This window comes from Antedon mediterranea, chromosome 5, assembly GCF_964355755.1.
Source record: "Antedon mediterranea chromosome 5, ecAntMedi1.1, whole genome shotgun sequence".
Taxonomy (NCBI): Eukaryota; Metazoa; Echinodermata; class Crinoidea; order Comatulida; family Antedonidae; genus Antedon; species Antedon mediterranea.
Window position 1 is genome coordinate 375739 of NC_092674.1, and position 13416 is coordinate 389154.

The 13416-nt window shown below is 33.9% G+C and overlaps 1 protein-coding gene across 2 annotated transcripts; it reads left to right on the forward strand.

Annotated features, from left to right (window-relative positions):
* Window positions 1-3: 3 nt before the first annotated feature.
* LOC140048838 (cell division cycle protein 16 homolog) lies at window positions 4-12771 on the forward strand. 2 transcript variants are annotated; one of them, XR_011845158.1, is made up of 16 exons: window positions 4-110; window positions 626-680; window positions 984-1081; window positions 1459-1497; window positions 1862-1990; window positions 2279-2438; window positions 2842-2936; window positions 3161-3294; window positions 3558-3637; window positions 4939-5059; window positions 5335-5460; window positions 5693-5845; window positions 6182-6307; window positions 6612-6751; window positions 9537-9627; window positions 10253-10341. XR_011845158.1 is itself a non-coding variant. In XM_072093640.1 (16 exons), exons 1-16 carry the CDS (start codon window positions 18-20, stop codon window positions 10384-10386), a joined length of 1770 nt encoding a protein of 589 aa, XP_071949741.1. In that variant the 5' UTR covers window positions 4-17; the 3' UTR covers window positions 10387-12771. The 2 variants fall into 2 exon arrangements, 1 of the variants encoding a protein (XP_071949741.1); XM_072093640.1 differs by having other exon boundaries at window positions 6612-6747; window positions 10253-12771.
* Window positions 12772-13416: the final 645 nt, after the last annotated feature.

Sequence of the window (13416 nt, forward strand, 5' to 3'; positions counted from 1 at the left end):
GTACTAAAAAAAAAATCATGGCGGGTGAAAACGAAGAAAATACAGCATCGAATGAAGACAATATTCGTCTTGATAAACTACGTAATCGAGTTAAACAGTATCTAGATAAAGTATATAATAGTGTATTTTGATTATGTTAGATTTTAGGGCCTAGGCATACTACTACATACAGGCTAGGCTAGGCCTACTCTCTAGTAGAGAAGCAAGCAAGAAGGGTCATCATGTGTGTGAGGTGTGTGAGTGTGTGCATGTGTTAAGCTAGGCCTAGCCTAGATGGAATAGAGCCTGTGTTTCTGCTGTTTCGCACCACACCTTTAAATATTCGATTTCCCACCAAAACGGTATTTTCCACACTTACAATTTAAACATAATTTAACAATACATGTCTAGGCTATATATACGTAACGTAGCTAGGCCCTAGCTAGCTACTAGGCTAGGTAGTTACGATTCAAAAACTTCACTTTTATTTTTAAGCTATTTAATATACGTTTTAAATTTACCATTGTTATGATATCTGCTTATTTTAGATCATAGACATAATTTGCCAACAAAATGATACTGATAATGTTAACAATTAATGCTACTGATAGTGTTAACAATTAATTTATCGTATACTTTTTCAAAGCATCAATATGAAACTGCTGTGTTCTGGGCTGACAAGGTGGTCACTATGTCAAAAGGTAGCAACTTCAATATATATTAATAAGTAATGTATTTGAGAGTAAACTCTGAGAGATACAAGAAGATATATTTATTGTCACTTTTGGAAATATAAAAGTAAAATTCGTTTTTCCTGACTATATATAACATAGTTCAAAACAGACAAAAACTTAAAAAAAGAAGATTAATACATTGCACAAAGAATCATTTATCAAAGTTACATAAATATACTGATTTGTGAGTGAATGACTTTCTTAATTTATTATAATGTAGTACTACACATTTTAGAGGTGCAGGTAAAATTGTATCCACTTTTTCTATAGATGCATTGGCTGATGTGTATATGCACGCCCAAGCTTTATACCTTACAAAACAATATCATCGTGCTGCCCATGTACTGGAATCACGTGACTTGCACAAGGTAAACGTTGTATTATTGAAATATTACTTCCTACCAACATGCTATACCCTTATCTGGCCACACCCTTATCTGGCCACACCCTTATCTGGCCACACTCTTATCTGGCCACACCCTTATCTGGCCACACTGATAAACAAAGAAAAGAATTATAATAATAACTAATTTAATTTAAAAATTGACATGAGTGCAATAGTGGAAATAATTCTATGAGGTAAAAGATGGTTCTATAGAACAAGAATTTTACTGTAACATGAAAATCATACTAAAAAACAATAATAAAAACTAAAATCATTCAACCAAAACTAATATAATATTTCTCATCAAATGAAGCCATCTAGTTTCACCATTTTATTATAATAGTTGTTTTGTAATTTCAGAGTGAAGCTGCTTGCAAATTCTTAGTAGCAAAATGTCATGTAAGTATAAACTTGTAAATCTTATACTTACTTACCTTACTGAAGTGTTTCAATCATAAGTAGATTTATATTCCTATTATATTATGAATAATACTGTACAATGGATAAACAATAAATACATCCATAAGCAATATTAAAAAGTAAAGCTCTGTCAGCACTATCAAACTTTATGTGCCAAAAAATGTGATGTGCCCATATATGGAAGTGATATGCACAAATATGGTAGTGATATGACATCATGTCCATCTATGAGTACATCATTTGATGAAGTTTGATAGTGTAGACAGAACATAAGATATTGAGTTATCTTTGAAGTTAATGTTGGAAGTTTGTTTTAACTCTTTTATTTATTTGATTTGTTAAGGTTGAAGTAAGGGAGTATCAAGAAGCATTGGATATTCTAGAAGGTGCTGATCAAATATGGAAAACACCAATTAGAGTGAATTTTACCAAACCACCATCAGTCAACACTAGTCATCTACAAGTTAGTAATGTAAGTATAATAAGAGCTTTCTAGTTACTAGTTTTATTGTTAAGCAGCATGCTCATTTTAGCAAAACAAAAAAATAAACTGTACAATTTCATTTTCCAAAACTAGCTAGGACTATGTTGATATAACGTTTCACCACATATATTAGTTCTGAAAAGAACTGTTGAGTTTTCTAGCTAGGACTAACAAACAGCAAGAATTTAAAATGAGAAAGAAAATGAATTTAGATAAGTGTTTTATTTAATCAGTTGCATTAATTTATTATTGGATATGTTTCTTAATACTTACCAGGTACATAGCAGTATAAGTCTACTGAAAGGAAAAATCTTTGAGGCGTTAGAAAACCGTGTTCAAGCAACTGAACATTACAGAGAAGCACTGAAACAAGATGTGTACTGCTATGAAGCCTTTGACCTGCTTGTTAAACATCAAATGCTATCATGTGAAGAAGGTTACTTAATAATCATTATAAATACCAACAATGCAGTGATTATTATACATATATTGCCTGCTTAGAAGTGCAATATTATATTTTCTTTCGAGGAGTTGTATTTTTTTATAAATTATATTATATATCTTCATCATCAACTATGCAGTCATTATTGCCCCCTTAGAGGTGTCAAATTATGCATACAGTGTATTGCCTGCTGAGAGGTGTATTTGAGATTTTTCTCAATGGATTATATAAGTGTGTAGTGCTGAGGGAAAGTATAGTTCTGAGAGACAAATATGATTCCCAAGGTGGATCTCAAATGTTATAATAAACAGATAAAACAGAAATTGTGTGTCTTATTGCCTTTTTTTAACAACAATTGAGCAATAAGAATTTTTTTTTTTTATATTTTTATTTTCAGAGAGACAATTGATTGACAGTCTTCCATTTACATCACAGTGCAGCGACGATGAAGCTGCAATCCTGAGGGCAGTATATATGAGTATTTTGAAAAAGGTGTGATTTATATAACGACTCATTGTTTCGCACTAGAGTACATTGATAATTTTTTATAATTTTAAACTGAAAAATGTTACTGTAAAGTAAACAGCTGATAATGTTGAAAAGTACCAAATATTTTCCAGTAAAAGTGAATAACTTTATTAAAAGTAGTAAAGTTAGGTTTTCAGTACTTTTCATGTTTTGAGAAACAATACATCTTACACTTATTTGCTTTTCAGTATGACAAACCATCTCCGATTGTGACGCCAGATGCTTTAGTTCCATTAAAACAGAATCTTGATATTATCACAAGCCAAGCTGAACGCTATTATTACCACTCAGATTTTAGGTCTACATACAATATAACCAACAGGTTAGTGGTGCTTTATGAACACAAATAGATGTGTGGGTTAACCAACAAATAAAAGTGTTATGTTATAAGCAATTTTTTTACTACAATTTACATTTTACTGTACTAAAAATTAATACATTGACAATACCAGATCAGATACCATTGCTCCTCAATATTATCTGGAACCTTATGCCAAACAAAGGAAAGAAATGAAAACTAATCATTCTAAGTTTAAGCTTAAAAATAAAATTGTTTTTGATTTTTGTTAACAATTTTTATTGCAGAGTATTGCAGACTGATCCTTTCCATTCAACATGTCTCCCTCTACATATAGCAACACTTGTTGAATTACAAAAGTCTAATGGTAAATATTGTTTTATTGTTCATTATGCCCTAGGAATTGTGTACTTAAATTGAAAAAAAAAATGAAAATCTAGCAAAATGAGAAACCCAAAACATTTACAACTACTCCCATATAAACATTTACAACTACTACCATATAAACATTTACAACTACCATATAAACATTTACAACTACTACCATATAAACATTTACAACTACTACCATATAAACATTTACAACTACTACCATATAAACATTTACAACTACTACCATATAAACATTTACAACTACCATATAAACATTTACAACTACTACCATATAAACATTTACAACTACTACAATATAAACATTTACAACTACCATATAAACATTCTAGTTTTAAAATTCCCTGCTAGAAATTTTTTTTTTTTTTTGGCGTTTTTTTCTTAGTCTTCATCATTTGTGGAATAATACATTCAGACCTAATTGAAAATAATTATGTTTTAGTATCCTTGGAAACAGCTCTACATAATTTGTTTGAATGACACTTGTGTGTGAATGTTTGTAAGAAAAGTGGAGAACAATTAGAAGAAGTAGTTGCTGCATTTTATATATACTTCAGTCCAGTTCAGTAGTGATAGCTAATGAATTCAACTATTCAGTTTTTTTTCTCAACATAATTAACCACACAAGCTATTATAATGCATTTGTTTTTTTTAATATAATTGATTGACGTCATTCATCACCTTCAGGCTTATACATCTATTCATTTTATTTTCAAAAGGATGTTTTGTTTCCTCTGTATGTTTATTCAATTGACATAAAGCATTTATGTTTATAAATACAATTGATTTATGTTATTAATAGCCATTTTAGTACATTATAATAATATATCGGAAGAGGCACATATTTATTATATTCTTATTCTGTACATTTACTTTTTATTTAATATTTTATCATCACTTATCTCTTTACATTTACATTTACATATGCACATAAAGCATAACATGTGTGTTTATCACTTATCTCTTTATATTCACATTTACATGTGCACATAAAGCATAACATGTGTGTTTATCACTTATCTCTTTATATTCACATTTACATGTGCACATAAAGCATAACATGTGTGTTTATCACTTATCTCTTTATATTCACATTTACATGTGCACATAAAGCATAACATGTGTGTTTATCACTTATCTCTTTATATTCACATTTACATATGCACATAAAGCATAACATGTGTGTTTATCACTTATCTCTTTATACAGTATTCACATTTACATGTGCACATAAAGCATAACATGTGTGTTTATTTTGGTTTATATTCAATCTTACAGAGTTGTTTTACTTAGGTCACCGTTTAGTTGACCTTTACCCTAATAAAGCAGTTGCATGGTTTGCAGTTGGTTGTTACTATTATTTAGTTGGGAAACAAGATGCTGCCCGACGATTTTTAAGGTAAACACAAATTACTGATAGATGTAGGTATAACCCAACCCAAATTATCTTGGTTCTCTGTTGTACAGGTACAATAAATTTCCCCCGCAACATTTCCATAATTAATGTATTGATACAATAAATATTAATGTGGGTAACAACAGTGAGTAGATGGCAATTGACATACAAAACAATTAAAATAATGTAACTATTAGTATCAAAACTTATTAAAAGTAAACAAACTTTTGGACAACACGGTTCTCTCCAACTGATAAATGTTATTAATAATTCTGTAGTAAAGCTACAAGCTTGGACCACCTGTATGGACCAGCATGGTTAGCATTTGGACACTCATTTGCCATTCAAGGTGAACATGATCAAGCTATGGCTGCCTACTTCACAGCCTCTCAACTCATGAAAGGGTAAGCTACAGTTGTGTTCTTATTCAACAGGAAAGCACTCATGTTTATATTCTGAATTATAATGTATTTTATTTGAAGCTAATTGTAACTATTAATTTTGTTGGTTTTTTATAAGGGGTGGGAGAGGGGGGGGGGGGGTTGAGGTTGTTGTGTGTGTTTTTTTTGTGTGCTTTTGCTTATTACTTGTCCATGACAATTTGAATTCTATGCATTTGTTTATAAATCTGTTTAGATGTCACCTGCCAGTGTTATACGTCGGTTTAGAACAAGGTTTAACCAACAACCCACAGCTGGCGGAAAAGTTCTTCAATCAAGCTTTGTCCATTGCCCCATCCGATCCATTTGTTCTCCATGAAATGGGAGTAGTCGCATACCAGACAAACAAGTAGGATGATAACCAATGCGATCTAATAACAGGATGCTGAACTCCAGAGATCAAAGGGTTTATCTGTGGCTGCGACGCAATCAGTTCCATTCCCCTTAATAGACACTGTGTGCCTGTACATAGTAAAGTACTGCTGGTATTTGTCGCAGCCAGACATAAGATCAGAGGACTGGTATGAGTTCCTATCTTGGCAAGACGAGATCAGTGTCCTGTTGTTAGATTACCTTGAGATAACACTAAGCTTATGATTAATTGTTACAAAAAACAATTGAATTTGAATGCTTATGACACAGACTTAAACCTGGTCACTTTATTTCTCTTTTTGTGACCTTTTAGTTGGGTAGATGCAGAGAAGTATTTCTTAGAGGCAATTATGGAACTGCAAGGACTTGGTGAGGGCGCTCTCTCGGAAAAATGGGAGCCAATTTTGAACAATCTTGGTCATGTATGTCGTAAATTAGGGTGAGTTTCTCCTGTCTGTCCTATTGACTGTTTATTGGACTTTTTCTTATTTTTTGTGTATATATTTAATACGAGGAGTAGCTTTTGAGTTACAAATATGTCTTGCTTAGGTAGCCCTAAGCTGTATTTTCCATTTTTATATGTCGTATTAATGTATTAATATTATGCTAGTTGAATAAATAAATGAAATAAAGTGCATTGTAAACTTACCTATGATAAATTTATTACAAATATTATATCACTGAATGTTAAGTACATGCTCACAGTGTTTTTAAGTTTTCAACCAAATACTATTTCTGTGTAGAAAGTATGATGAAGCTCTTGGATACCATCAACGTGCGTTAGTTCTTTCACCTCAGAATCCTTCCACCTTTGCGTCCATTGGTTTTGTTTACTGTTTACAGGCTGACTTCAACACAGCTATTGACTACTTCCATAAAGTAAGTACGTAAATCATTTTTATACCGAATAGTAAGCACATTGAATAAATGGGTTATTTACAAGTAAATATAGTTTACAAAGCACAAGTTGGAGTCATGGTTGTGGGTCTTATATACAGTAGGTGTATAAAACTGTCTAACATCTGTTTTCTTAAATGGGACAAATTTTGTAAACAAACAAAAACAGAGTACTGTACAATTATGGGAAAAATGCAAAATTAGCTCTGTGGTCATGTGTTACAAGAGTTTACAAAACAATAAAGATTATCTGATAAACTCCTACAAATTAGCTCTGTGGTCATGTTACAAGAGTTTACAAAACAACAAAGATTATCTGATAAACTCCTACAAATTAGCTCTGTGGTCATGTTACAAGAGTTTACAAAACAACAAAGATTATCTGATAAACTCCTAGAAACTATAGGAAGCCTTATTAGCTCTGTGGTCATGTTACAAGAGTTTACAAAACAATAAAGATTATCTGATAAACTCCTACAAACTATAGGAAGCCTTATTAGCTCTGTGGTCATGTTACAAGAGTTTACAAAACAACAAAGATTATCTGATAAACTCCTACAAATTAGCTCTGTGGTCATGTTACAAGAGTTTTCAAAACAATAAAGATTATCTGATAAACTCCTAGAAACTATAAGAAGCCTTATTAGCTCTGTGGTCATGTTACAAGAGTTTTCAAAACAATAAAGATTATCTGATAAACTCCTACAAACTATAGGAAGCCTTATTAGCTCTGTGGTCATGTTACAAGAGTTTACAAAACAACAAAGATTATCTGATAAACTCCTACAAATTAGCTCTGTGGTCATGTTACAAGAGTTTACAAAACAACAAAGATTATCTGATAAACTCCTACAAATTAGCTCTGTGGTCATGTTACAAGAGTTTACAAAACAATAAAGATTATCTGATAAACTCCTAGAAACTATAGGAAGCCTTATTAGCTCTGTGGTCATGTTACAAGAGTTTACAAAACAATAAAGATTATCTGATAAACTCCTACAAACTATAGGAAGCCTTATTAGCTCTGTGGTCATGTTACAAGAGTTTACAAAACAATAAAGATTATCTGATAAACTCCTAGAAACTATAGGAAGCCTTATTAGCTCTGTGGTCATGTTACAAGAGTTTTCAAAACAATAAAGATTATCTGATAAACTCCTACAAACTATAGCAGGGCCGTAGCCAGGATCTGTCAAGGGGGGGTTCGGACACTAAATATTTGGGTCAACCCCCCCCCCCTGGGGGTGGGGCCTGATGCGAAGGGAATTTTGTTAAATGACACCCCTAGATGGCCGGAAAAGACACTCTCGTGCAGCATGCTACCGATGAGCAAAAAGATCATACTTTTTTCCTCCTTCTCAAACACGTCGATAATTTAAAGGACGATAACTATGTGTTGCCGTATGTTAGATGCGCGTGCTCTGTGTGCGGAACCGCCGATTGTTTGATCATTTACTCCGTATTTTGTTTTGCGTTCAAGTTCAATGCGAACGTACATCTAGGAGCAGCCCCGAAAAAAGCACACTGGTTGAAGGCAAATGCTATTTGCTAGCTCTATCTATAATATTTATTTACAGCAATTTGTTGAGGAATATAAATATGTAAATAGGTGATATTGATACATTTTAGTACGTATCGGCTGGTGGTCTAGAAAAAAATAATCGGATGCCATAATGTGAACTACAGTACTTGATACCATAGATATTATAGTGTAAAATATTAATATTCACTATAATCCTCTATGATACATTATACTTCATAGTCACACATAAATACTGATGTACGTCGGAAGGCTATATACTTTATGCATGCTGCCTGACTGCCAGTGATCTAAACAATTATTATAGGTACGCAGTTGTCTGGCGGTGTCCTTTGTACGAATCGTTCGTGCCCCAGTTCGCTATGAGACGCGTCAATATCATGTTACATGCAGGGACCAAATTTTTCAGGTTAAAATCGGCAATTCATTTGCAGCTTTTAGAAATTTACAGACACGTATCGCTAGTTGACGCTCATACAGAGAAAAAGGTTCACGAACAAGTTTACGAATTTTTCAATTTACAAACAACTTTTTGTACTGTGGGGCACGTATTTGGAGGATTTTTGGAGATGAGGGTGAGGTATTGGGCATGTCGGGGATGGGGGTTCGCAGTCGGTTAAGGGGGGTTCGCTGTAAAGGGGGGGTTCGCCCGAACCATAAAAACCCCCCCCTGGCTACGGGCCTGTATAGGAAGCCTTATTAGCTCTGTCGTCATGTTACAAGAGTTTACAAAACAACACAGATTATCTGATAAACTCCTACAAATTAGCTCTGTGGTCATGTTACAAGAGTTTTCAAAACAATAAAGATTATCTGATAAACTTCTAGAAACTATAGGAAGCCTTATTAGCTCTGTGGTCATGTTACAAGAGTTTTCAAAACAATAAAGATTATCTGATAAACTCCTAGAAACTATAGGAAGCCTTTTGACATTTGTCCCCTGACTGTACATAATAAGGGGTTATCCAATAAGCATCTTGCAAACTTTCTCATCCAGGAAGAATATTACAAAATGTGAAGTTACAGAAAACTGTAGCAATAGCATATTCATGTTTAATTATTTTAATAGAGAGCCTTGTATTTTATTTGATAATTTAACCCATCTATCAACCCATTGTTTGGCATTACTGTAACAAGTGCAGGTCTGACTATTATTCTTTGTGTATGTATATGGATTGTTTTACACTAATATTAAATAATTAATAATTGATGCTTATAACATGTTTGTTAGGCTCTAGGGCTTCGTCGTGATGATACATTTTCGGTGACAATGCTTACCCACGTCATTGAGCAGAGTATATGTGATATGCCAGCTTGCGAAGGTAAGCAAATTGATTAAATTCTTTAAAACCTTGAAAAGAAACATAGTAGGTTTAATAATGAACAAAAAAATGAAATTAACTCATCTTGAAAGTCAGATATTTCGTAGTAAGAGTATTGAAAGAGATGAGTAAAACAATGCCATATTTTTTATTGGGAACATAAATTAAATTTACTGGCAATTAATAATTCCAATTGTCTGGCTGCTATGATACAGACTTGTTTAAGATAATTTCATTGTCACATAAACCACTTGAATTTAAATGCAATGTTTGCTCAATAAGATATATGCTAATGAATTTTAATTTGTTGTACATGCATTGATTGTATAACAATTTCTGCTTTTATACTGCCTTGCAAAAATAATTCTGGGTTTTTTTTTACAGTTTCATAAACAAAAATTGTACATAACCCAGATGCTTGGATTGTTAGATATAAGAGATTAATTTGGTTTTAAAATTAAAGTGTTGAGTGTGGCTTAGTAGAGAGGCCTATTTTAGGTACCATATTGGCTATTTTAGGTACCATATTGGCTTGCTTATGATGCTTATTGCTGCTGCTGCTGCTGCTTCTCATTCATGTATTGTAAATTAGCATTTTAATATTTGTTGTATATTTTACCCAAAGGTGAAGAAGATTTGGCCGATTTACCAACCCTGTCATTAAAAGATACATCAACACTTTCACAGACATCTATGAAGTTGGATCAGTCGTCTATTAATGAAACCAGTCCAGATACTGAAATGGAGATGGATTTATAAATGACCTTTGTGCAACTTAATGACACTATTCAATTGAACTAATAATCACATGAACTCTATTTTTGTTTGAAGAGCATTTTCATCTATTGGAATGATTTCCTGGATTTCCTCAATGAAACTTTATCAATCTAATTTTAGACCAAAGTTCATCACCATCACTAAATAATGTGGTTTCCACAATAGGAAGATCAGAAGATAGTGAATAATGTTACTGTGATGTACATAAAGTCAGCAATGATAAGGTCACTGGATGAAATATAAGGTCACTGTAATGGAATATAAGGTCAGTCATTTACATTGGTTTATTTCAGGAATAACACCGCCCTCTAACAATTGTTTGTGATACTCGTCATCTCGTTTGCATGCATAAGCTTTTAATCATGAAAATTGAATTAGAATGAGCGCCTGATTGACAGTCGGCCCAGGCTGATGAGGTTAACGTTACTCTGAAAGGAATATTACAAGAAACCAATATGAAAGTAGAGGAGTTTATATAAAATGAAGATGACCTAGTTATGGTCAGAGCTTGGAATCAAGATAAAAGTAGAGGAGTTTGGGTAGGAAATGAAGACCTAGTGCTGGTCAGAGCTAATTGGAGTCGAGATGTTGGTGAATAAAATGAAGATGAACCAAGTGTAGCTTTGAATCGAGCGATTGGAGGGAAGAGAAAGATTCAGTCTAATCTAACTTTACTAGAATAACAAAAATCATCATATACAATAAACATCTTTATTTACAGTGCACTCTAACTACTATCTGAACATTTTATGTTGTAGTATAGTGAATCTACACATACAGTACACGATTTCAGTATCCCTGTCGCTACTTGTTATTTTCATGTTCGCAGCCCACGAATTTCACGTCGGCAATTGCCGACCTTATTGCCGACCTTAAATTGTCAGAGGACGGCAAGAGATTGCCGACCTAGAAACTAGGCTAGATCCCTCCTTTCAAGCCTCCTAGCAACAACATGGTACTTTAAGGGATCGTATCATTGAAATTTTAACAGGCATATTCACCACCATGTTGTGTTTAGTTAACAAACCATGGAATTAAGATGATCCCTGAATTCACTCAACCATTACATCATTTTATGTGTGAGCTCTCCATGGTGAGCTGCATGCTTTCCTCCTATCAAAACCAAGCTGGCTGGGCACAGCGCTGCGCGACAGACCTGTGTAGGGGAATACCCTGTTATGCCAAGCAAGCAACTATGCTCTGTGTACAGCTAGCTCCAGAACCATGATGTTCAGCAATTATCAAATAGAATTTATCTTGTAAATTTTAGTGTTAGGTTTTTATATTTTAGTTAATTTTGCTAGTTCTTTTTGCATAACATATAGCTAGGGAGGCTAGGCCTAGCTAGGCCTTTAGGTTAGCAAGAGGTTAGGCCTTGGTGAATTTTCTATTTTAGAACTGCCGAGACTGCCGACCTTGGCAAATTTAAGGTCGGCAATTTTTTGCCGACCTTCTTTTTTCTGAATTTCGTGGGCTGTGTTCGTATTGCAACCAATCAATGATACCTGTAGTTACATTCCTTGTAAAGTTCACAATTCTACCATCATTTGATTCACTCCCTCAAAAGGAAAAATATCTCATTTGCTTCACTCTACGTCTAGTGATGTCATCAGTAGTTCATATTATTATATTATACCATCATTTGGTGCACTCAATGATGTCACTAGTTACATCTTGCGATGTCATCGCTAGGTCATACAGTATTATACCATCATTTGGTGCACTCAATGATGTCACTAGTTACGTCTTGCGATGTCATCGCTAGGTCATACAGTATTATACCATCATTTGGTGCACTCAATGATGTCACTAGTTACGTCTTGCGATGTCATCGCTAGGTCATACAGTATTATACCATCATTTGGTGCACTCAATGATGTCACTAGTTACGTCTTGCGATGTCATCGCTAGGTCATACAGTATTATACCATCATTTGGTGCACTCATCAATGATGTCACTAGTTACGTCTTGCGATGTCATCGCTAGGTCATACAGTATACCATCATTTGGTGCACTCAATGATGTCACTAGTTACGTCTTGCGATGTCATCACTAGGTCATACAGTATTATACCATCATTTGATGCACTCAATGATGTCACTAGTTACGTCTTGCGATGTCATCGCTAGGTCATACAGTATTATACCATCATTTGGTGCACTCAATGATGTCACTAGTTACGTCTTGCGATGTCATCGCTAGGTCATACAGTATTATACCATCATTTGATGCACTCAATGATGTCACTAGTTACGTCTCGTGATGTCATCATTTAGAGTTCATGTTCTTATTAAAGCTCCATTTTATTAACTCATGACTTCAAAAATTGTTTCTGACTGCTTACAGTAAAGGTTTTGTCTAACCGATGACTGAGTGCGTCTTTTTGTTTCTCTGGGAAAAAAAAGTTTCTTAATTAAGAACAGGGCATGACTTATTGATTTACCAGTTCTAACTTTAACAAACAGACAAACACACGTGATCGACTACATATACCTCCTTGGCGGGGGTAACTAAATAAATAGATCTATATCAGTAACTTTTCATCTGAGCTGAACGAAAATAATCTATGATAATAAAAATATGAAATATGAAAACTTAAAAGTGGATGTCGTGTAACCAAGCACTAAGTAGTAGTTCTGATTAAAACAGTTTACAGCGACAAATAACTTGATTTCGCGAGGAACGTCATTGCACAATGCATGATGGGAAGGGTTTGGGAGCAACGTCACGCCGCGTACGTACAAACAACAAATCACGTACGTACGCGTGTGTGAATGGAATTGGTAACGTACCTTTATTAGAGTCAGGGTTGTATGCCTCTATTCCATCCGGTTCTCCTCGGTCCGAATGCACATTTGATGTTATTACGGTAGACGTTGTATTCATATCACTCGATTCTGCAATCGTTTCTATCGCAAAATCTAAATTCATTCTAGATCTATTGTTAGATTTGCTCGACCCACAACCCATGATGCGCTTACGAAAGCGGTTTATAAATATACTGTCTCTTC